The 25,956-nt window shown below is 45.9% G+C and overlaps 2 protein-coding genes across 2 annotated transcripts in view; both read right to left on the minus strand.

The window, feature by feature from the left end:
* Positions 1–1,421: 1,421 nt before the first annotated feature.
* MYO1F (myosin IF) overlaps positions 1,422–25,956 on the minus strand; it is a 167,463-nt gene continuing 142,928 nt past the window's right edge. Inside the window, exons 27-28 of the mRNA XM_083179189.1 lie at positions 11,782–11,951; positions 1,422–1,706 (exon numbers count right to left, since the gene is read on the minus strand). Coding sequence (XP_083035315.1) covers positions 1,630–1,706; positions 11,782–11,951 — 247 coding nt within the window. The 3' untranslated portion in view covers positions 1,422–1,629. The remainder of the gene's footprint in view (positions 1,707–11,781; positions 11,952–25,956) is intronic.
* Positions 14,888–20,871, minus strand: LOC146067533 (uncharacterized). The gene is made up of 2 exons (XM_083179190.1): positions 20,701–20,871; positions 14,888–17,404 (listed from the first exon to the last, which is right to left on the minus strand). Exon 2 carries the CDS (start codon positions 17,393–17,395, stop codon positions 15,419–15,421), a length of 1,977 nt encoding a protein of 658 aa, XP_083035316.1. The 5' UTR covers positions 17,396–17,404; positions 20,701–20,871; the 3' UTR covers positions 14,888–15,418.

Genomic DNA, 25,956 nt, shown 5'->3' on the forward strand with positions numbered 1-25,956 from the left:
ATGTGTCATAGGATAATTAGCGGCAGACACTTGACAGGATGTTACGGGCAACAGACCTCCCATCCAAAGTCTAGCAATGCATCTGATAATTGGCGACAGTCACTTAACAGGATCCACTTACAGCAAGACTCACTGGAGGTGGGCGGCTTGTGCTGATGGAGCTCCGGCTTGATGATGTCCGACGATGTGTGCCACATGACTAATAGTCAGTGCAGGCTTCCCGCTGCTGCTCTCGCCAGCGGAGGTCCACTGTCCCCCTGTTTTCGTGTGCACCTGGTCTCCCCCCCCCCCCCCCCGCTTCTTTTGCACAATCACTGCTTGTAAATGCGGTGCAGGAAAAAGGACCCACGAGCTCTCGCGGTCCATACCAGGACCTGACTCCGTGGCTACCTTCTTCTGCCCGCAGCTGATATCTTAGCAGCACGCTACCTTTGTGGAGGTGCCTGGGCTAGCGCGAGCACATCTAAATCGCGCCCGCTCCACCCACCGGAAGTAATCGGAACCTAAAGTCACTCCTCACCTTTTTTAGGTGAAGTACTGCCAGTGGCTACTAGAGGCCACTTGACTGACCAAATTACCCCTTAATAGAAAGGGAAAACAAAATTATATGTTTTAAACTTTGTGGATATGGGCAGAGGGAGCTGTGAAGAGAGAGGTTGGAGCAGATAGCGACTAAGCCATCATTTTAATAGGCGTTTAGTAATATAATAATATGTGTGAAAAAGAAGGATGTATAAAATCATCCTCTTGTGTCCAGGCTACTGTATAGGGCAAATCCAAATTTCATATGTATTATCAAATCCACACACAAAAAAAGAAAAATACATATAGGCCTCTCTGCACATGTTATGTCTGCCCCACCTGCAGTGCCCATGGTTTTGTCCTTTTGAGAAGGAATTTGCCTTTTCGAGTGAACCAGAATAAGGCCCATAGTACATAAAGTAAATTAATGCAAGGAACAGGACACTACCATAACTAGTTTACTACTTATTTACATTGGCCGGGACATCCTAAATTGTGAGCATGACTAAGGTTACTGTAAAGGTCCATACACACTGGGCGATTATGCCAAGTGTGTATGGACAGCGATGACCGCTGTCTTTGCTGGGGGGAAAGTGTCTCAGTGCATAAACATTGAGCGCTGTCTGCCTGTCAGCAGGGGGGGAGGGGTTGCGGACGGCTTTGCATAGTGCAGTGCTATGCAAAGCCGTCCACAAAGCCACTCATCTGCTGGTAATACAAGCAGATTAGCAGCTTTCCCGTCAATGATGCGGGAGCGCACATCTTGGTGTTTTGAGTGGCTTTCAGCTCAAAATCGCCCAGTGTGTATGGGCCTTAAGACTTTTAAGACTGCAGTCATATATTTGCTTAAGATATACACAAATGCACATTCCTTTATGACTACATGCTCTTTGATATACTTTAGGTTTTGTTAAGAAAACATATTGACATGGCTTCAAAATTGTATACAAATAATGTTTTTTTTCAGAAGCATTTATACAACAGTTTAAATTTGTTAATAGACAAGGGTACAGTCTTTTTCATCTCTGTGGGTATTGTTCTTTTTCATCTCTGTGGGTATTGTTCTTTTTCATCTCTGTGGGTATTGTGGGAAAGTATTTTGTGCTATCATATTTTCTGAACATAATTTCCAGGGAACAATCCTTCCTTGCCATGAAGTCTTCCTTTCCACCAGCCAGAGGAATCTAAAATTCAGAGGTCAAAGTTACTGTCAGACAAAGTGGAGATGACTTGTACTAGAATTTGGTGGGGCCCATAGCAAAATCGTGAAAGCCCTCCTCCTGCAGTTTTCATTAAAATGCTCCTAAGTGGGGCCAGAAATAGAGAGGGTAGTGAGAGATGTAGAGGGTGTCAGGGGAGGGAGAGAGAGAGAGCGAAAGAGGGAGGACAGGGAAAAGTGAGAGTTTCATTGAAGAGGAAGGGGTGAGAGTAAGAGAGCTGTGAGAAAGAGAAAGGGTGCATCAGGGAAAAAGAGCAAAAGAGATGAGGGGTAAGAGAAAGGGCATTTGGGAGAGAGAGAGTTTCAGTAAGGGAGAGAAAAAATTGTCTGGGAAAGAGGGTGTCAGGGAGAGAGAAAGAATGAGAAAGAAAGAAAGGGTAGGGAAGTCAGGGACTGAGATACTGTGCCAAAGATGAGAAAGAGAGACTGTGTCAGGAGATAGAGATTGTAGGGAGAGTTAGTGGGAGTGAGACAATGTCATGGAGAGAGGCAGATATAGAGTTCGGAAGAGAGAGGGAGAGAGACACAATGTCAGGGGGAGAGAGAGAAAGAGGGAGAGAGAGTGACAGTAGAGGGCGGGAATGGTGAGGGCTGGAGAGACCTGACTACAAGAGGTGCATGGATAGACAGATAGCATAGATGTACAGACAGATGAGAGTGGCATAGATAGACAAACATATGGTTACAGCACCATATGGGGGATGGGCAGTCATATAGGGGGGCAATAGATGGAAAGGGGGACTGGCATATATAGATTGACATTTAAGAAAGAGACAGACAGTTGGGAGGGAAGGGGGCTCACGGCACATACATATATATATACATATATACAATACTGCCTCATATACACCCCCCCCCCCTGCTGCACTTTGTGGGGTGGGCACTGCCTCCAGTTCCAGGTGCAACTGGCCAGCTTGGTACTGCTGCTTCCTGCCTCCTGTAGCTGCCACCAGTTTCATAGTGCCGCTGGCCAGCTCAGTGCTGCTTCTGGTCGTCTACTGCCTCTTGCTGGCACGCTTGCCCCCCAAGACACCACAGCGGTGAAAAAAAAAGCTGTAGTGTGGTTGCTTGCTAGGCCCCCGGCTCCTGAAATAACATAGCCCCATAGCAATTGCACCCCCTGCAAACTCTATAGTTACTGGCTTTCCAAACCCCCCCCCCCAGATGGCAGCCCTGGTCACCATTAATTTTGGCATCTGCAGGAGATCCATCAGAAACAGGCTTACCTTGCTTCTGTGGAGGACTCAGATAGCACAAAAGTATAGCTACATGCAGAAGAGCTGAGAGCTCTGATGTGCCCCAGTGAAACATAGAATTTGACGGCAGATAAGAACCACTTGGCCCATCTAGTCTGCCCCTTTTTTAAACATGTTACCTCAAACCATATTTGTAAGGATATCAATATTCCTATCCCTTGCATGTTTAAATTGTACTACTGTATTTGCCTCTGACACCTCTGATGGGAGGCTATTCCACTTATCTACTACTCTTTCTGTGAAGTAATTCCTCAAATTTCCCCTAAATCTTCCTCCCTCTAGTTTCAGTGCATGTCCTCTTGTTCTGCTGCTCCTCTTCCTGTGAAGAACCCTTGATATATTTGAAAGTTTCTATCATGTACCCCATTTCCCTTCTCTGCTCTAAAGTATACATATTAAGATCTTTTAGTCTTTCCTGGTACGTTTTGTGATGTAGGCCATAAACCATTTTAGTTGCTCTTCTTTGTACAGTCTCTAATGTATTTATATCCTTCTGGAGATATGGCCTCCAGAACGGAACACAGTACTCTAGATGAGGCCGTACCAATGACCTATACAGTGGCATTATTACTTTCTACTGCTGATACCTCTCCTTATGCAAGCAAGCATCTGACGCCTTTAAGTCCCCTGAAATAGTGACACCTAGATCCCTCTCTTCCTCAGTAGTTTCCATTATAGTGCCATTTATACTATATTTAGTCTTTGGATTTTTGCAAATCACGCATCCGCTCATGTAGAGAGAGGACAGGCTTCACTTGCTAAATGCCCATGACACTCCCACAAGACAGAACTTGGGGGTAATTCAGTTTTGATCAGACGGGGCCCGAATATTTGCACTTATGCAGACCCACAGAGCAAACGACTTCAGCGAGTTTCACACTTGGAGAGCCGTTTGCTCCAGACAGGTAGGGGAGGGGGCGGGCAGGGGGCAGCTGCAGGGGAATACCCAATGTTTTATGGGTGTCCCAATTAAAACATTGGGCATTCCCCTGGGAACACAGCCGGGCTGATGGCTGCTAGGGGCCGGTGGCTGATGTCACATGGCATCAGCGCCCGTCCCCTTTCCGCAAACAGCGGCGGAAATAAAAGTCCGCTTTAACCAACTTTTTTTCCGAAGGGGAGAGAAATCATTTGATGGTCGGTGCCCATTGCTTTATTTCTCTTCCCTTCGGTGGCATGTGAGGGGATGTGTTCTTACCAGTGCCAGGGCACTTTAGACAGGGGGCCCCCTTGCACTTGTCATTACTGGCCGCAAACTGCATGGGAGAATATTACACTGTCAAAACATAAAGTAAAGACAGTATAAACTTGGTCAATGGGTAACTGCAGGGAGATATATATATATATATATATATACATACATACCACAACAAAAGTCTGTGTTTGTCCCTCTCCACCTTACTCTGTAGGACTGTAGAAGACCTCACAGTCTTACTGCTGCCTCTGATTAAAAACCCTCCCATGACTAGGCTGCTGCTGCTGTCCTTCATGGGCCTGAGAAGCATGTAATGAGCGCCACCAATCAGAGCTCAGCACAAACCTCTCAGCCTCTGCCCTCTTGTGCAAAGTGTCATGGGACTTAGTCAACTCCCAATAATGCACTGCACACTTGTGCAGTCAGTGTGCCTTGGCATCCCAAGCACAGCACCATTAATCATTGTCACATTGGCAGATAGGTGAAGCTGCAGCACTACCCCACTCCCATGTACAAAACCTTTAGCTAAAAAAAAAAAAAAGTTTTGTACTTGTGTAATAGCATGGTGCCCACTACGCTATTGCATGCAATTTTGCGTGCATTGCGATTTTGCACAACACCCCCAGTGTACATGTGTATGTGATGCAATGGTATTTAGCTCACCCCCACATGTCACCCCTGAGGCCCCCACTATCCACGTAGGCGTGGACTTGATTTTATAAAGTTTGCCACTACGATTATACAATCCTGGTGGATAGTGGGGGTGTTTTAGGAACACATTCACACCTGTCATATCATACATCTGACACAGTAATGACGAAATGTGTTAACAGCTAACTTGAATTTACTTAATAAATAATAATTAAATATCATATTAAATAATTCAATCACAATAAATAATAACAATAAATCAAGGAAAAGAACATTAATAATAACAATTCATCAAGAACAAAACTTCATAAAAGAGTCACTCTGCCTTAGGAAGCAGCGAAAGTGCGTGAAGACTATGCTGAAATGCGTTATCAGCACCCAGAGTCTTCCGCCACATGAATTCCTGCAGGTAGGACTCTAAATGCTGGCGTGCGGTGCCTCTTTGGTTCTTGTTGCGCCACTTGCAGGAGCCCCAAAGGCGCTCAATGTTCTGGGTGTGAACACCTGTGTCCGGGTCCACAAAGTTGAAACGATGATTAACCCGAGCATGTTGATATCCGGCCTGTTCCAGCTGCTCGGTACTATAGGCCCGCCAGCAATCCAAGTAAATTGTTGTGCCCGGCTTGATAAATATATTGATGGCGGCCATCAGAGTGCTGGCATCCCGTTTCTGCACCTGAGTTACAAAGCACTCACCACTTTCCCTTGAAATGCCTCCAAATATCCACTGCTGAGGCAGCGTACGTCCAACATTGCTCTTTCTTTGGACGAACAGACTCTTATCCACTTCCACGATCTTACCGGAACTGCCAATACGCCGCTGGGGCTGTGCCATAAGGTCCACGGTGCAGACCTCCCACATCCAATGGTTGCAGAGCACCGCAGTTTTATTGGACAAATACAGTTGTCGCTCACAGTAAGCAATAGATGTCAGCTCCTCTGCCCAGGAATAGATGAATCGGATAAGTGTCAGGAAGGATAAACGGCACCCCGGGAACCAATGCGCCGCTCTGAGGCTCACCTTGCGACAGGATTTTATATAGCACCACCACATGCACTCTTTCACAGATAACCGCATAGGGTGCTCGTTATGAAATTCTGCGTGACCGGCAGCAAATTGTGCTGCTGAAAGCAAAGAACAGCCTCCTCCTCTGTCTTCGGCAAGGTGAACATAGTTGTGACAGGTTCTGCAGCCATTTCTGTCACTTCTAATGCAGCTCTCAGTGATGCAGCCATTCCTGTCAGTAATTCACCTCAGACTGAATCTGACAGGGAGCGGGAACACTACTTCTGACTGACTACGCAATTTACGTTGCCTACGCTAATTCTGACAGCACATTTACGCTTACTGCGTAACGGCCACCAAGCTAATATACCACTACCATATCAACTACTGAGATCACATTGCACGGCACTAAAACGGGACATGCAATGCGATGCGATTTCAGTACGCTAGCATATGCATGCTAATTGGGCCCCCTGATAATACACAGGTACCAATTTTTTTTTAAATACATGACATCCACAAGGGGGCCCTATCTAGAGGGTGGCCCAGGGGTACTGACCCCTTTTGCCCCTGCTTTAATCAGGCCCTGGTTCTCGCACACATACCTTTGCATGTTACCAAGGGGATGCTGGAGGCAGGGGTGTTCCACGGGGCAGCGCTTACCTGCTCACTAAGGAGAAAAAGAAATTGCCTCCCTAAAATACCAATTTCATGGATAGGGAGCTTAAATGAAGATCCAGACGTGGCCAGACATTTGCAGAAATGCGTAAACTCCCTTCTGTGCATTTGATAATTGGGTAATTCTCTATTTGCATGCATCTGGCTCACAATGTTAATTAACATTTCATTGCATCTGTAGTAGAGTACTTGCATTGGATCTCTTGAAATAATTTATTTGCAAGGACCATGGGTATTCCATTTCTTACCACCAGGGGTTGCTATTCTTTTTACAGAACAGTGTAGGGATAGTGCAAGCAAGTGATATTGGGAAATGCCTGTAATTGCGTTTCTGTGCTAAGAATTAAGAGATTTAGGGGTGATTCAAGTTGACTCAGTATGCTGCGACGCTTGTGACGGCGCCCCGGCGAATACACCCCCCCACGGCCTCTCATTGCAACCATGCGAAGGGATGTGGCACAAAGACACATCTCCTCGCATGTGGTGCCTGCAGCAGGAGAAATCATTCGATGGATGCTGACCAATCGAATGATTTCTCCTGCCTTCGCAAATATATGTCAGTGAAAACTTCGTCCCGCCTGCATTCCCATTGGAAAGCCCAGCATTTTCATGGGGCTGCTATGTAATGTTGGATGTTCCCATGGCCCTGCACTGCCGCCACCCCCAGACGGCCCATTGTAAATTGCCGAAGCCGCTTGCAGTTGGGGTTTGCTCATGCACAGACCCCAACCTTTGTGGCAGGGGCTGAACTCGGTTCACAGCGAGTGAACCATAATCAGCCCCCTAAGTCCCATACACAGTGCGCACTTTTGTCCAGCGTGTATGGCCAGCGATTATGTGAAAATCGCTGGCTGGAAAATCGCTCAGTGCATACACACAGCTATTTTCGCCCGAGTCATTGATTTTCATTGACTGTGAACCACTTTCGACAAAATTGTGTATGGGCCTTTAAGCTAGGTACACATTAGATGGTATGTTGCCTGATTTGGTGGATCAAAGTGACATGTTAAGTATGTTACTAAACCTCTAGGTCGGTAGCAACTTTCACCTTCGGCATGTGGCAGGACTGATGGGGATATCGCTAACAATGAAGCAGCATGCCACACAGCTCCCCTGGTTACACCCAGCATAAGCAAGTGGGTACAGGATAGGCTTTCCCACTAGGCATCTGCCTAGGGCCGGCACCTGCTTGAGCAGCTTGGCAGCTTTCTTCCCTGCCTGCTAGAACAGGTCAAAGGCAGTGTGGAGTTTCAATTCTCACAAAGTACAAATTTGTTTGGAAAATGGGCAAAACCATGTGCACTGCAGGTGGGGCAGATGTAACATGTGCAGAAAGAGTTAAATTTGGGTAGGGTGTGTTGAAACTGAAATCTAAATTGCAGTGTAAAAATAATGCAGCCAGTATTTACCCTGCACAGAAACAAAATAACTCACACAAATCTAACTCTCTCTGCCCATGTTATATCTGCCCCACCTGCAGTGCACATGGTTTTGCGCATTTTCCAAACAAATTTGTACTGCGATCAAATCTTAATAAAGGCCAAAAGGAGGAAGAGTCTTGTTATATTCTTTACTATGGGGATAGGGAGGCACATTATAATCTATAATATAGAGAAGGGGTGCACATTATAGACTATACTGTAAGAAGGCACATTCTATTGTTTGAGAGAGAATAAAAAAAAAAATATATTATTATATTTTGTAGGGGGGGGGGGGGTAATAATGTTGTAACTAGGGAACTATGAGTGGGTATGAACTTACAGGGAACCTGCCACAAACCTGACTTGGTTCACATTTGTTTTCTACTTTCCCAGTGTTTCCAGGCTTGTTTGTGTCTATGCTGCTGCGTCTGCTCTGCATTCCTGGCTGATAATCACCTTTGAGGATTCCTGGCTTCAGCACAGGTCACATGATCCAGGTATATCCAAGTAATTCCACTTCCTGATTGTGACCTAATTGCTGCTGCTGCCAGTAGCCAATCCTCAGCTACCTAGGGGGATATAAAGACTCACTTTAGAACAGTTCAGGTCTTTGAACAACTGGTCATTCCTCTGAGAGTTTCCCAGAGACTGATTCCAAAGCTCCTGATTACCTGCTTAAGTGAACCTCATCCTGCTGCTGCTACCTTGCCTGGTTAATTCTACCTTCTATAGCTGCTGTTCTATCATCCCCAGCATTCAGCATACTCCGGGACACCAGATACAGAGTCCTGACAGTTTGTTCAAGGCCCATGGACACAGCACTTGAACAGAATGTGGGGCCAGCGACTCTTCAAGACCTGGTTTTCTGCCTGGATGCCCATGAAGCTAACCAGCAACAGGTAGTGACATTCCTACAAGGGATATCCTCTCGTTTGTCCAGTCTCCAGCAATCCCTGGGTTCTCCTACTCCTGTGGTGATGTCTTCCACATTTCCAGCTCCTAGTCAATGTCCAAATTTGGCTCCGGTTGGTTCCCTGCCTCCAGTCGCCCAGCAATTGTTTGCAGACTTCCCATTTTTCTAGCCAAGAGAATTCTGGGTACCTGAGTATTCTGCTTGGACTCCTTAGGACAAGCAGAATAATCTTCTGTCTAGTATTATACTGCTGATACCAAAGATTCTTCAAAGTATTTAGGATACTGCAAGAAATGTTGTGCAAATTCCTGTGACCAAACAATATCTGCACTCCCAAAAGGATCTCTGATCCCGGTAGCCTCAGATGTGGCTCTTGATCCAGTCCAGATTTGACCAGTCCCAGCGAGGGCCGTCTCCTGTTTGTCCTTGTGAGGGACTCCATTCTGTCACGCCAAATGGGGGTTTTGATTCAAAGTTTTCAAAAGACTGTTCAGATATGAGTGATGAGATATTTACTGCAATTCCAGAGGACCTTCCCGTTGTCTCAAGTATCTCACCTCAGTATGTTACTCCAAGTGGTCAGTCATCCTCCACTGGCAATTCCTACCAGTTTACTCCAGAAACAATATATGTTCCTCACTCAGATATTGTTCAAGTAGATACTGTTAAAAGTTCTTCATTGGCCAATCGGAGCTCGCGGTCCAGCAGCCAATCAGAAGTGGTGGTTCCTGATTGGCTGCCTGACCGCGAACGAGCTCCAATTGGCTCACGGAGATGGCAGCAGGACATTTCAAATCACCGGCACCTGCTGAGCAGAGCTCTGAATACAGCCAGGCAGCTCCCCGCTCTCTGCCCGGCTGTCAATGCATTATACCAGGTGGCTCAACAGGTGTCCCGTGCAGTGCTCTGAATTCAGCCGGACAGCAGGCAAAAAAAAACGTACCCAGATGCCCCCCCCCCCCCCTGGATCTGCAACTGTAGGGGGTTATAAAGACTCACTTTAAAACAGCTCAGGTCCTTGAACAAATTGTCATTCTCCTGAGAGTTTTCCAGAGACTGATTCCAAGGCTCTTGATTACCTTACCTGCTAGTGTGAACCTCTTCCTGCTGCTGCTGCTGCTGCTAACTTGCCTGGTTAATTCCAACTTCTATAGCTGCTGTTCTCTCATCCCCAGCATACTCCCAGGTCGACTCTGTCTTCATCGACTCCTAGGTCGACTCGGATCCCCACTTTGTAGTTCGACACTTATTTCCGGCTCCCAGGCCGTCAACAACCGTCACGGGCTCCCAGGCCATCAACAACCGTCACCGTCTCCCTGGCCCATAATACTCACCTCTGGCTCCCAAGCCGTCGGCAACCATGCCCGGCTCCCAGCACCAAGAATACACTAATGGTTCCCTGACCGACGTGACCTCCATTGGCTCCCAGGCCATACTACCCTCCTGGTTTCAAGGCCAGACACTCTCCAGTGGCTCCCAGGCCAACGTACCCTCCTGGCTCCCAGGTCAGACAGACTCTCAAGTGGCTCCCATGCCAATGTACCCTCCTAGCTCCCAGGTCAGCTTTTATCCTCCGGCTCTCAGGCTGTTGACTTTGCATCTCTGGTTCCCAGGCCGTCGACATCCCTCCGGCTCCCAGGCTGTTGACATCTCTTTGGTTCCTAGGCTGATGCAGTCCACAACTCCCAAGCCGACACCATTGACAGTTCCCAAGACCACTCAGTCCACAGCTCCCAGGCCGACACAATCTCAAGTTCACCAGCACTACCCATCACTAACATTTCTCAGTGATTGGCCAGTTAGGTGTGGGAACTCTGGCAGAGGGCCGCGACCTGTCCACCAAACGCAGTGAAGTTTAAACCTCCTTGCGGGGTCCCTGGTGAAAACTGGCGGTGGGGTTAGACTCCGCACCTCTGTTCAGAGTTTCATCGACTCCCCCACCTAGCTGTGTCCACAGTGACTAGTGTTCTATGAACTATCCATACCCAGGGCTGGTGCAAGGGTTCTTGGCACCCTAGGCAAATCTTCACTTCACCACCCCCCCTTCCCCCCCCGGTGGGCGCAATGTGGCAGCTGTGAGGGTGCCAGTGACAGCAAACTATGTGGACCACAGAGTCCCGTAAATGCAGCAGACAATTCAAGAGCACTGGTGCAATGTAAAAAAAAAAAATACTGTTCTCTGTGAATGAGTAGCCCGGACTCCCCCCCCCCCCCCCCAGTATCACTTATGCACCCCCATCACTGCACACCCTTTCATCAGTGTGAACCCCCCCCCCCCCATGATCTTCATTACACCCCCATCAATACACACTGTACAGGACGTGTCAGCGGGGCAAGAGGCGTCGAGACAAGGAGGCACTGAGAAGCACAGGAGATTACTGCTCCCCTGTGCTGCTGTCGCCGTCTCATAATGCTGCTCCTCGTTGCTTCCAGTTACGTAGCTACGTAGCGCAGTGCTGCCGCTCACGCTACGCTAGTGAGGGGCGGGAGTGGGCTGATGATGTGGCACAGGTGGGAGAAAAGTGGCCATCGCTAATGGGACCCGTGGTGTTGCTTCATTTAAAAGTTAAATAAACAAGTGCCGCCCTTCAGCAGCCAGTGCCCTAGGCCTGAAGCTGCCTAGTGGTAGCGCTGGCCCTGTCCATACCTCAAGCCTCCCTTGTTCCAGCTCCTTGACCCTTCCACTGGCTCACTGCTGCCACAGCCGGGGACACCAGATACCCGAGTCCTGACAGAACCATTGGCAGTTATGTCGGGCAGGGTACACATCGTTAGTTGCGTAAAAAAAAGTTGAAACTAGCTTGTTGAGGCAGTATGTGGAGATGTTAGTTACATAATAATTTAAGAGCAGTGGGAACAACAGTATCAATTTGAGAATGTGAGGTTTTAGGGTAATTTCAGCTTTTAAAATGTCACTCACCTTCCAACAGAATATCAATCACATCATTAACATTAAAGCTGAGTTCATCAACGTCTTGTCCTACATACTGGTAAATGGCTCTACAGCGGGGTCCAGCAGGCCGGGTCTGAGGTTTGGGACGCCCCACACCAGGTGGTGGTCTCTGTACTACACTTTTCTTCCTCTGTACCCTGTAATGCAAATCAATGTATCAGTGACTGGAAATCACATATAGCTTGTTTTAAGGGGGTTATTCAGACCTGATCACTGCGGTGCGATTTTGCAACACCCTGCAATTACCCTGCGTTAGATAACTGCTGCCCAGTCTTAGTGAAATCCCTCCACGTGCAAGATATTGCAGGCCTCTGATTATCTGCAAATCCATTCGCAGCTCACTCAAAATCTAAATGATTTTCCCACTGTGTGCAGTCTGTGCATAGCCCAGAACCTACTCAGCCGGCACGATAGAAACATAAGGATCTAGGTGAGAGCTCACGTCACACACCCTCCCTGAAAACGCATGGGCAACTCAAAGTTTTTCCTGACACTCCCAGAAAACATCCATATGACACCCATAAATGCCAGCTTCCTGTCAATCACCTTACGAATGGCCAGTGATTAAAAAAGTAGCAGGATTTTATCACAGGATGCTCTCGTAATGTGCACTACTACCTGTACGCATGCATAGTTATCAATAATTGCTTGCGCTGCGAATTCACAGCCTTGCAATTAGGTCTGAATGAGCCCCTAAGTCATATGACTATCATGACATTTGCTGAGAATAGTATGCAATGTACAACATGTTAGATGGATGTTATAGTGGCATATGGTGAGTGCAGTGTGTGGGCCTACCTGGACCACTCACCTTGCACCTATTATAGATACATAATTGTAATATTGTACAACTACCCCTGTCACCCATTTCATGATGGGGCCTTTCTTACATCCCCCACCCCCCAACCACCACCTGCAACACAATGGGCCTAATTCAGGCTTCATTGCAGGGCAAATTTGTTCACAAAAAAACATGCTGCATGGCAGATGTAACATGTGCAGAGAGAGTTAGAATTGGGTGGGATGTGTTCAAACTGAAATCTAAATTGCAGTGTAAAAATAAAGCCAGTATTTACCCTGCACAGAAACAAAATAACTCCCCCCAAATCTAACTCTTTCTGAACATTTTACATTTGGCCCACATGCAGTGCAGCATGGTCTTGTCCATTTGAAAAAAAAAATAGCCCTGTGAATTGGACCCAATGGAAGGTGGGCAAGTCTGATGTATCACCCATCGTAACACCCCCCCCCACCCTTCACCCCCTTCCCAGCTGCATAAAAATCTGAATTTTGCAGGTCCGTGGAGAGGGGGCTGGGCTAAAATTATGCGAATCATGTAATTTCACATAATTATAGCCCCTCCCCCAATCCGCAGACTCGTGAATTGCCACTGCTGACTCTCACGGGGGCAGGGCTTGGTGACTTCAGCCTCATTGCGCACCCTGACACATAGCCTTGTCCCACCCCCCTTTCACTCTTCTCCAGGCTTCTCCCAGAGAGGAGTGTAGAAAAATAGGCAGGCATGACATATTTAGTCCTAATGATGGTAAATAAGAATTTTAAAAAATCACTGTCCTCCTCTGGCTGTGTTCAGGGCTAATTTTGCTTTAAATATGGGATAAGCCTTCATATATTTAGTGCCAACAGGTAAGGACACTCTTCTTGGGGTTTATTTACTATTGAAGATGGGATGTTGCAATGAATCTGAACCTACTTCTCAGGGACACCATCAGGGGGGTGCTATGGGTACAATTGTCAGGGGGTGCTGTGGGTACAATTGCCCCGGGCCCTGCCACTCTGACAGAGAGGGGAGGGCCGGACCATTCTGTTGCACATTCCACTCCAACCAATAGTCGTCCACCACCCTTATTTAACAGCCACAGGTTGTCTGCTGCCGCATTCTCCTTCATTTAATTGCTGCACTGCACAGCCCGCCAGCATGTCGCCTGGTGCTACAACCGCGCAATGTGACTTAACTATGTCATGCCACGAGGCAGAACAGCCTGCAGAGGAGCTGCCATTCTAAAGAGTAGGGAGCTGAGCAGCCTGTCAGCATAAGAAAAGGTCAGCAGGGAGAGGGGGGCCCAGGGCCCTGCCTATATTGTCAGCCCCGGGCCCCGCAATTTCTGATCGCAGCCCTGCTACTTCTTACTTATTTAGCACCTCTAGAAGATAACTGAGTCTGATTAGTTGCCCATAGCAACATCCCATCTTCAATAGAACTCCCAGCTTAGTAATAACCCCCCCTGTGAGAAATTAACAATCAGAGCAGCTGGACAGGATTCTATAACTGGCTCCCAATATTCTCCAGCGATGCTCGGACAGCCTTGCTGGAAGGCCCCTAGCATTGTGTGGAGCTGAGCCTGGCATACATTATACAGAAGGTGTTGCCGACTCTGAAAAGGAAATCAAGCAACTGATGACTGAAAAACAAGCCCAAACCAATCCTAAAAAAGCCCAAAGACAAGCCCAACTTACATTTGTCCCCCCCCCCAAATATATGATTAAAATAAATATTATTTATACAATCTGCCTTTAATCTCTTTACAATAATATTTTATCAGCACAAAACTGGCTTTTAAATCGTACTGAAATTTTTACAAATATAGTCTGATATGAGATATTTATTTTACTTTCATTTTTCCTCTAAAGAAAAATCTCAAGTGAACATTGTCCACTATATATTTCTGTGCTCCTTTGTATGCACTGGGAAATATTTATTCTAAGTAAAGATAAAACATTCTTACAACAAGCAACTTTGTACTTCTAGTAATAAATGAAGATAATAAATAAAATGAAAATAATAAATAAATGAAGAGGCCAAATGAATGTAACAAAAACAAAAGTACTTTTTATTAAAACATTGCCATTGTAATATGGCTTCCGATGTTGCAGATATAGTGCTCATCGGAAGCCATATCGCATGCCGATTGTGTACTTTTTAGGGCTAACGAGCCCGATGCGCGCTCCCGAGTGAGCGCAAATTGGCAGCGACATAGTGAGGGCAGGAAAGCCTATATAGTGCAGATCTGCACTATATAGTCTTTGTGCCTTTACTCACATAGCTCCGGCGGCCGGTTCTCCTGGGGCTGCAGGGCTGAAGTGCAGTGACCCGGTCCTGGAAATCCACTGTATAGAGGAGGGCAGGGGGTGTGGCCTCTGATATATGCATGGGGGGTGGCGGGGGGAAGCTGTTGCTGTGCCGTGGCCCCGGGTGTCGCAGCACCCTGCCATCTGTGCCCCTGCTCGGCACCTGGTGACAGGTATCGGTACTGTCCTCTCCTCTCCTTCATGCCGTGCGATGCCAGTCCCGGTGTGATCAGATCGCATCGGGACTCGCATCACATAGCATGTCGACCGTGTGTACACACCTTAACTTTTGCAGGGTTAAGACAATTCACAATATGAAATGCAAATATAAATAAAAAAAATAAACTAAATTCAATAACCATTACCATAAGGAATTTGGTAACTATAGAACATTTTGTTGCATGAAAATATTCTCAATTTAACTAACTTGTATGGAAAATAGAGCAACATAGAATGTGAAGTCCAGTGGGTGCATGGCACCCTGTGAATTACAAAGGAGTTTTGTGAAGTGAATTTAAGCAAGGTCGTCTGAGCTGTCTGTATCGTCTGAAGAAGCTTCCATGTTATACATTCCTAGGTCGAAGCGCTGAAGCATATTGGTAGTTGGTTTAAAATCCTTGCAACAAATACCCAAGCGTCTTAAACCATAGCGGACATAGAGAATACCACATAAAGCATTTTGACCCATCCGGTTCCTCAGTTCGGATTTCACAATGTTCATTTGTGAGAATACCAGTTCAACATCAGCATTGCCGAGAGGCATGGCTAAAAGTGAAAGTGCAAATAAAGCCAGCAATTTAAAGCACCTTTTGTTATTGCTGTCTTTAAAATTGTACACCTCGATCCAAAACTTCTCAGCGTTCTTATCATCTGTATTCTTCCATTTCTGAAAATGAATCGCTTGGTACTGAGTGTCCAAATCTCCAATGTCACCTTTGAACATCCTGAGCATTGAAATGCTTGCAAGCTGTGGTTTGACTTGTGAAAGTATTATTGACGGACTGAATGCAGCCATTGATTTCCACAGAGAAATATTGTCTGGAAGCCTAGCCTGTACCTGCTTGGCGGCTTCTAGCAAAAAATTTCTACATCTGTGTCTTAAGTTAACTTCAACATCATTGCTGAGCTGTGCTTCTCCTACAGCAATAGTAAAAGTAACTCCAAAATTGACAACGCACAGGGGCAGGTGGCCTGACGTGTCACTTAAATTTACATCCAGGAGCTTACAATCATTATCAGGAATTCTTTCTTGAAATAGTATCTTTGACAAAAGGGAACGGTAAAAGGAATAAAGACAGTCAAGTGTCTTAAAAGCATTACAAGACTCCAACTGGAAGAGCTTGTTAATGCATTGAAACTCCTGCAGAACAGGTGTCAAAAACTGTAAATACAGTTTGTTTATAGGGTCACAGTACATTTGATAGAGGACTTCTGCATCATAACAACGCTGTTTGTCCTTGCTAAGTTCAAAGTGCAACTTTAGCTCCTCCCATTGGCTCAGTAACCGCTCACAACAAGTGTACATAGAGAGCCAACTTGTGCCTGACACTTGAAGAAGTTTCAACTGTGTTTCCCCCACATTAATCAAACGATATATCTCTGCATATTCGCGTTGCCTCTGGGAACTGTGAGAAAACCAATTATAGGAATGGGAAACCAGGTACTCCAGATTTTGTGGAAGTGTCTCTACAGCTTTACTAGCACATATTTGAATCGAGTGGCATACACATTTAATGAGGTTTAAATCTTCATTCTTCTCAAGAAGATGAGTATACACTGAATTATTTCTTCCAACCATGACACTGCACCCATCTGTGCCAATGCCAATGCAATTTTTGAAATTCAGATGAATACTGTCAATAAAACAGAGCAGTGCTGTAGCAATGGCTTCTGGTGTTTCCCCTTCTAAATTCACCATTCCTAAGAATGTTGAAACAATTTTGTTCAGGATGCAGCTGAAGTATCTCACAACTATGCATAACTGTTTAACTGCGGAGATGTCTATGCTCTCATCAATCACCAGTGAGTAATGGGACTGGCCGATATCATCAATGAGATCTGACAACATGCACGGACCAATTACGTTATTAATCAATGACATGCACTTTGTTCTATGCAGATGTATTTCTTTGTCAAAGGTAGATACTGCAAGCTCCCCAAGGTGATCCACAGAGAGAGTAGCAGAATGGCATGCAATGTAACAGGCCAATCGTAGTTCTGCTGTATGGCTTGATGTGGATGGGTCATCAGTGGTAAAGCCAAGATCTGTAAGCTGCATTCCTAATAGTCCTTTAGCGTTGATCTTGTGTTTGTTAGTTTTTATGTGCTGCAGTAGGTCGGCATGATGGGCACGGATAGTAGCTTTGCAGAACTTGCACGCTGCTTTTGTATCATCACCAACCACTGGCCTTAGCCAATCCTTCAGTCCATTCTCTTTTTCCCAGATGGCACTGTATTTCCTGCCATACTTAGCCCATTTGGTTGATGGCATTCTTAATCTCTAGAATACAGAAAACAAAGGATAATTTAAACAAATACCTCAAAACAAAGTAACAGTCTTAAAGAATCAGTATAATATCTTCCAATTCTATGTAATTACACTTTTGCAGGAAGGAAAACTTGTGTAAAACAAGTGCTCAATAACCTATAGCGCACTAGGAAGCAGTTTCCAGATCAATTCTTGAGGATGTTCCCGCAACCTAAATATATACAAATACCACAAGTAGGACATTATTATCCACTAACCTTTAAAAACTATACATAAAAAAGGTATAGAAAAGAACCGTTTATGAACATGTGTATTGAATTAATGTTTCCAGTACTTCTTCCTTCAGAACAGGGGCGCAACTGCTATGGGGCCCGGCCGTTTGGAGGGCCCGTGAACCCAACAGGCAATCCCCTGCACCCTTTTTTTACTATAATCAGTTAATAAAAGTAGTGATGTTGCCGCTTCACTTCCTGTGCAGAATTGCGGTACTGGGCTACTACCGCCGGGAGTCTGGACCTTCAAAGTGTACTTGGGAGAGTCGGTACCAGGGATGCAGCTGCATATTATAGGGATTCGCAATATGATGATGTCATCATCTCGCGATTCCAGGCAGAGAGGTAGCTCCGCAGTGGCACGGCTAACGAGTGCATCGGGTTGCACTCAGCAGGCACGGTGATCTGCAGCAGGAATGCGGAGTTTCCGATGAGTCACTCACACAGTCCTGGGACGCCTTCTACTACAAGCCACTGCGGGTAGGAATTTGGGGTGTGTGGGGGGGGGGACTCCAAATATGTGACTGGCAGCAGAGGCTGGGCCGTGCGGAAGCAGGCCTTCTCCTCCTCATGTCCTCTAAGCACCTGCAGTTTCTGTCTCCATGCACCCTCTGCCCCCTTGCCCCATCTCCATGCCCCTCTCTGTCTCCCTGCCCTCCTCTGTCTCTGTGTGCTCTCTTCCTCTTTGCCCCCCTCTGCATGCTCCATCTACATGCCCCATCTTTCAACATGCCCCTTCTGCCTTGCTCCTCCCCCTGGGAGTGGAAGGTTCTATAGCCCACAGAGAGAATTAGATTTGGGTAAGTTATTTTGTTTCTGTGCAGGGTAAATACTGGCTGCTTTATTTTTACACTGCAATATAGATCTCACTTTGAAGAAAAACCCCACCCAAATCGAATTCTCTCTGCACTTAACCCCTTTCAGACCGCATAGTTTAAACGGTATATTACCCGTTTAAGTGCGGCCTGAAAGGGGTATTACCGTTTCAATGCCATTTTGTCCCATCACTTTTTAAACGTGTAGGATCCTGCTTTTAACACATTTCAAAATACCGGTATTCTGTAACCGGTAATTTGACAATGGAGCTTTCACATTGCAGCTGTCCCGGTTTTAAAACGGTAAAAAAAGGCAATATACCGTGGTAAAGCTGCAATGTGAAAGGGGTATATGTCCCAGCTGCCTCTCTCTGACTATGTACTCCCTGCCTGTCTGTCTATACATCCCCGTTGCCTCTCTCTGTCTCTGCTTCCTCTGACTCTATATCCCTGCTGCCATTCTCTGTCTAATCACACTTCACTATCCACACCTCATGTGGGTAGAGACTAGTTCCCATGCAGTATAGGTTACAGGATGTGACGTTCAGTGAGGGCGGAAGTTGTTAGATGCCCTCACAACGTTTTTTAATTTATGTGTAATTCAAGTAGGTGTCGGTTATTTTGTTTTATTTTTGCACCATTGTACCCTCGCGGGCTCGCTACGCTCGCACGCTTCGGGCACGGTGGCTCGCTTCGCTCGCCACGGATTTATATTCCCCCTCCAGGTATACGTGGACCCAGGGCATGATGGGAAAATTACCAAAACTGCATGGGATCTAGACACTACCACCTCATGTGACACAAGCTCTACCAGTGAGGTGCAGTAAGCTGAAACGGACTGTTTTGAATTTTTTAAATTATTTTTAGAGTCAAAACTCTGGAGTAAAAAGATGAGACACTGCCTTACCAGTCTAAAGGTGTGTACACACTGTAAGATTTGGCTTCCGATGTTCCCAATATAGGGAACATCAGAAGCCAAATCGCATGCTTTTTTAGGGCATGCGAGCCCGATGCACTGCCGATGCGCGCTCCCGTGTGAGCGCAAATCGGCAGCCAGATAGAGAGGGCAGGCAACACTATATAGTGTAAATTGTGCCCCTCTAGCATGCCGTGAAATGCGTGTCCCGATGCAATCTGATCGCATCGGGACTCGCATATCAAGGCATATCCTGCCGTGTGTACACACCATTACTTTCCTGCACATTTCTGATCAAAACTCACCAGATTTCCAGCAGTATATACTGCTTCACCTGTGTATAGTAGTAGTTTGTTTATTTATAAGGCGCCACAAAGTGTCCGCAGCGCCGTACATAGCAAACAAAAACAAATTACAAGGTAACGTACAGGGTGTGATGATAAAATACAGCATAAATAGGGGTATAGCTGGTGGAACTAAAATCAGCATCAATTCAATATAATGCCCACATGAACTTTCAGTTCATATATATGTGTTTAAATCTGTCTCTGACCTCACCAAACGTCACTGTTACATACTCCTCTAGTGAAAGCCTGATTTGGGGGCCTTTCAAGAATGTTGCTATGGGGCCCACAAAGTTTTAGTTACGCCCCTGAATCAGAACATGACTTGCTTAAACGATCACTAGAAGTCAGATTAGAAGTAAATTTGTCATTCCAGAGAACCTCTGTTATTGGCACTTATAATAATAATAATATACAGTTTTGAAGCATTTGGACTGTCTGGTACAGGGTTGGGAAAATCTTTTCTCTATTGAATATTTAAACAAGCCATGCTCTAGTCAGCATAAGTCTAGAACTACATATACAGCAGTGACATGCAGTCAGGATAGACAGAGCCATACTCCCAGTGTTGCCAAGTCTAAAATGAAAAACAAGCAACCACAAAGTGAAAAACAAGCCCCCCCCCCCCCCCCCCCCAAAAAAAAAAAAAAAAAGCTACTGTCACGTTTCCCTGGGATGCAGGTGCAAGGACTAGGGGCTATTTTGTATCATAAATTCTACTAAAATATGCCTGCTGCACCTCTGATAACTCAAGTAGAAGGAGAGATTAGTGCAGCTCAGACTCTGCTCATTCCCCTGTCCTCCCCCTCCCTGCTGCTGAGGAATGATGTACAGCACACACAGGTCAAGGCCAGAGCAGCCTCAGCTTCCGTGTGAGCTAAGTAGCTATGAGGAAGCACAGGGAATGTGGAGGGCTGAGTGGCTGCTGATGTGCAGGCATGCTGCAGCACACATACAGTACCTGCTTCTGTTACCTGGGTCCCTGAAGATAAAAGGCAACACACTATTTTACAGGAGCTACAGGGAGCAGTGAGCACTTCCTTGCTGCTTGCAGACCCACCCACCTGATTCCTGAACAGCAAATCATGATCTAGGTCTATTCTGCAGTGTCCAATCCTTGCTGGCCCTGAGAACAGGACAACAAGCCCAAAAAATCTACCCGCAACTAGCAGAAAAAACAAGCTACTTGGAGAAAAAAACAAGCCCAATTGGTAACCCTACATACTCCAGAGTTTTGACAACAAAAGTGATTAGAAAAATACAAAGAAGATACTTACAGAATATTTTTTTTGGGAGGGGGGGGGGGGGGGGGGGCTGTCCCACAAAGCCATGCCTTAAATTTTTCGCAGGCCAGCAATTTATATGATACCACCACCACTGCCCCCCCAAATGTATATTTTGTTATGGCATAATGTATACATTGCTGGCGTAAGTGAATGGATTTCTCCCTACGTGCACAGCTGCAAATTAAATGTTTGCCGTGCACATGGGTGGGATTTTGCCCGGTCAGGTGGCGTGGGGTGTAGTTTACCTGTGCTGGGCTCCAAAAATAAGCAGCCCAGCAATCAGTTCTGAATCAGGCACCAAGAACAGGAATAAAATGACCCCTGCTCCCACCCTTGGAATTCAAACCTAGACCATTATGTAAATAGCCTTATAATGAAAGATTTTCTGAAAAGTCTTTCTCCTCCTGAAAATCTTTTGCTTTTTGAGGAAAATAGCTCAGTGTGTACGCACTACTTTGGTGAAATATATATCGGTACTTGTTTCCTAGCACGGCGCCCATCGCATACCATACTTAGTGGTGTGCGATGCGATATTCATCTTAAATTAACAGGAGTGCTTGTACAATGAAATATCGCATAGCATTGCATGCCAGCAAATGGCATGCGATGCGATGTGATTTTTAATTGTACAAGCACCCTGATGGGTGCTTTCAATGTTAAATGCACCCCCATTGTCAACGCCAATCCCACTATCAATGGCAACCCAAAGTGTGGCGAGCGCCGGCGGTACGCGTCCTCTGACCTTTTCATACCCCCACTATCGAAATCGGCGTGGAGTTGATTTTAAATAGTGTGGCGAGCGCAGCAAACGCCCGAAGCGCGGCGAGCCCCATGAGGGGACGTGGAATATGAGCCCAAAGCCTGGCGAGCGGACGCGGAATACATGTAAAGTAATCCGTGTCCGCTCGCCACACTATCTAAGATCAACTCCACGCTCGCTGCGTTTGCCACACTTTGAGTTGGCGTTGATAGTGGGGGTGGCGTTGCCAATGGGGGTGCATTTAACATTGAAAGCACCCATTAGGGTGCTTGTACAATTAAAAATTGCATTGCATGCTGCTATATTACATGCGATGCGATTGTATAAGATGTACTACGATCAAAATCGTGGGCGCCGTGCTAGGAAACAGGTACCGATATATCTATCAAAGATTTTGGCAAAGTCTTTTTAAATGAAAATCTCCAAGTGTGTATGGGCCTTTATTCTTTGCATAATCATAGTTGTATTATTCTAATCATTTTAATGTGTGTAAATATGAATGATACTAGCCAGTGCCTTCCCAACCATTTAAGTCATGCATCTTACTGCTGTACACAGATACTGATAGATAGATATACAGAGACAGATATAAATCAATGTGTGAAGTAAAACATTTGTGTACATATTAACTAATGTACTGTATATAAAATATACCATGTAATAACAGCTCATACACAGTTATGTAAATCTAATGTGCTTACCTTAAAAAGTCACACTCAGTCAGGTCAGGTGCTTCTGCTGCTGGATGGATTGATTGAAGACAACTTGTTCTTCTGGACTGGAACTTGAAGTAAAGTAGCTTTCAGATTCTTGAGTTTTTTCATCTGGCATCCGTGGTTCTCTCCAGTCAGGTAGACATGACATAAAGTACAACCCTTTGTGACCTTGTGAACCAATCACAGTTCACAAAATTCCGTCCTGAGTCTCGCTGATTCACTGTTTGTTGTTTTTGTTGTCATCATTGTTAAAATCAAATTAGCTCTACTGAATACACACACCAGCAGACAGCAACAATAGAGACAATGAAGTCATTATCATTTCTTTCAGCCTCTACTTATACCCCTTTTACACTGCCGAAAAATCCAGGTCAGCGGCGGGTCAGACCCAGGTCATCGGTGGTGTAAATGGGGTGTATCCGTGTCCATTTACACGGGTCCTCTACCCAGGTCCTGACCTGGTTAGAACCCGGATAGGACCCGTGTAAAGGCCGGTGTAAATGGTCCAGCTGCGGGTCCAGGCACCCGCAGCGGGTCCACACACCCGCAGCGGGTCCACAGCGTGCAGCGCTGGGGAAGCTGTCCACAGGTGCTGCAGGAGGAGGGGGTCCCTGTGGCTGCTGAGGGGAGGGGGTGGTACCTGTCAGCCTGAGGTCGGAGCCGGAGGGGATAATGTGCGCCGCCACCGCTGCTGCTGTACCTCCCCCCGCAGCCTCTATATTGCTTCAAGGGAAATGTGTGACAATTATACTTTAATAAACTCTAGTCCTGGGCCCCGGAATGGAGTCCATGCAGTGTACCCCCCTGATGACTGCCCTCTACTTGATTATACATTGCAATGCCCCTAGTACAGTAAATAATTATATTCATACTTTTTTTTCTGAATATCCATAGAAAACTACTGTTTAGGCAAAAACAGTGTCGTAACTCCCGGAGGCAATGGAGACTTTTGCCGCCGGGCGTTAGCCGAGGGGGGGGGGGGGGGTGGATTTGCAGAGACCAGGCACTTGCAAGGAACTTCAGCCACAGAAAGAATTCCTGGCCGCCGCCGCAGCTCTCATAGGGTCTCCTGCAGCTGCCACACTGTGGATCGGATCTCCTTAATGATCTGACCTGCGCCACTGCGTCAGGTGCCTGTGCGGCATGCAGACATGCAGAGCTAGTATGGACAGCTGAGCGATGGCTCAACTGTTCAATAATATTTGAAACTGCAGCCTGCGGTACCCTGATTGGCTGGTGCATACGGAGCCGGTATTTTTCCTGAAGCACGGATCCCCATTCCCAGTGTGACTGTGGGCCTTATTCTAGTTCACTCTTAGAGGCAAATTCCTTCTTAGTTGGACAAAACCATGTGCAATGCAGGTGAAGCAGATGTAACATGTGCAGAGAGAATTAGATTTCGGTGGGGTTTCTTCAAAGTGAGATCTATATTGCAGTGTAAAAATAAAGCAGTCAGTATTTTCCCTGCACAGAAACAAAATAACTCATCCAATGCTAAATCTCTCTGCACATTTTACATCTGCCCCCTGCAGTGCACATGGTTTTGTCCAGCTAAGAAGGAATTTGCCTCTAAGAGTGAACTAGAATAAGGCCCAAGTCAGTGTTGGTTAAACCTTTTTTTTTAGGTTATGCAGTAACTATAATGTATATGTGTGTATTATGTATGTATATATATATATATATATATATATATATATATATATATATATATATCTGAATATATAGTGTGTGTATATATATATATATATATATACACACACGCATGTATATATATATATATATATATACATGCGTGTATACACACCTATATACGAATATATATATATATATTTTTTTATGCTGTGTATGCGTGTGGGGTAGGGAGGGGCCACCTCCGGGCACCTCGTAGGAACTTACACCACTGGCCAAAAAACAATCATAAGTTTCAGTATAGTGTATGCATCGCCATTAAAATGTTTGCTAATGCAAGAAAGCAGAAGGAAATGTGCGCTAATACATTCACAGCTGCAAATTTGTATGCAGCCAGTGAGTGAACATATGGTAATGCTGTAGCCTTCTAGAAATGTACTGAGACGCCCCCTGGTGGTTTTGCAGATCCCAGCAACTGTATTGTAGCAGAGGTCACAGATCATTTGATAAATGACCATCTGAGTAACTGTATGGTCACGCAGAATGGCAGTGTATTTGAGAAGCTGGCATCATGTTTTATGTATATAAGATCGCAGTTGTAGGCTGAGACATGCCCCCAAAACACCTCTGCCCATAACCGCCCCTAAATGGTCCCCGCGGCCACCGATAACATATCGGAGGGTTGCCAGCATTGGCAAGTGCATACACACATGCAGATGCGGAGGATGAACAACGGCACGGGGGAAGCAGGGGCCATGCTGGTAAACAGCCCACAGGAGCAGGCTTTGGGTGCAGCATAGTAGTACGTTTATTTATAAGGCGCCACAAAGTGTCCGCAGCGCCGTACATAGCAAACAAAAACAAATTACAAGGTAACGTACAGGGTGTGTTGATAAAATACAGCATAAATAGGGGTATACACAATGGGGGTTATTTTGGTTCACTCTTTCTGACAAAATCCTTCTTAGATGGACAAACCCATGTGCACTGCAGGGGGGCAGATGTAAAATGTGCAGAAAGAATTAGATTTAGGAGAGTTATTTTGTTTCTGTGCAGGGTAAATACGGACTGCTTTATTTTTACACTGCAATATACTGTAGATCTCACTTTGAAGTAAAACCCCACCCAAATCTAACTCTCTCTGCACAAGTAACATCTGCCCCACCTGCACTGCACATGGTTTTGTCCATCTAAGAAGGATTTTGTCAGAAAGAGTGAACTAGAATAAGGCCCATTGTGCCATTAAATGAGCGATATCGCTTATAAGGGCTAAATTGAGCAATATCACTCATTTTTCCACATTGGTGATCAGGGCAACTCTGACATGTGCACAGTAGGCTGACTATAAATATCGGTATTGCGCACATTTCTGAATCAGGCCCTATGTTGCTTGACCTGTAACATATGTTAATAATTGTTAATTCATTGTTTCATATTAGATTAAAGCTGTATTAATTAGCCTGATTCAGTTTCGATACCGTAAAATCGATGCCTATGGAGCGGGTAAGCACTGTCTGCCACCCCAATTAAAGTCCGCCACCCTCCGTTGCCAGCACTGCCCACATCCTCTTGGTAACATGCAAAGTGATGCATCTGCATGAGGCCAAAGGGAAGAGAAATCATTCAATGGTCGTCAAACAATGAAAATAATAGTCTGTTAAAACTGACTTATTTCAGCTGGAGATGGCTGAAAAGGGGGCGGGGGTTGATGTCATGTGATGTCAGCCGCCCACTCTGAGCAGGCATTGGCCCGCCTGCATCCTCAGGGGAACGCCCAGAGTTTTCGTGGGGACGTCCATAAAATGCTGGGCACCCCCTCTGGAGTC

Source organism: Crinia signifera, chromosome 1, assembly GCF_055691185.1.
Source record: "Crinia signifera chromosome 1, ASM5569118v1, whole genome shotgun sequence".
In the NCBI taxonomy this organism is placed as follows: domain Eukaryota; kingdom Metazoa; phylum Chordata; class Amphibia; order Anura; family Myobatrachidae; genus Crinia; species Crinia signifera.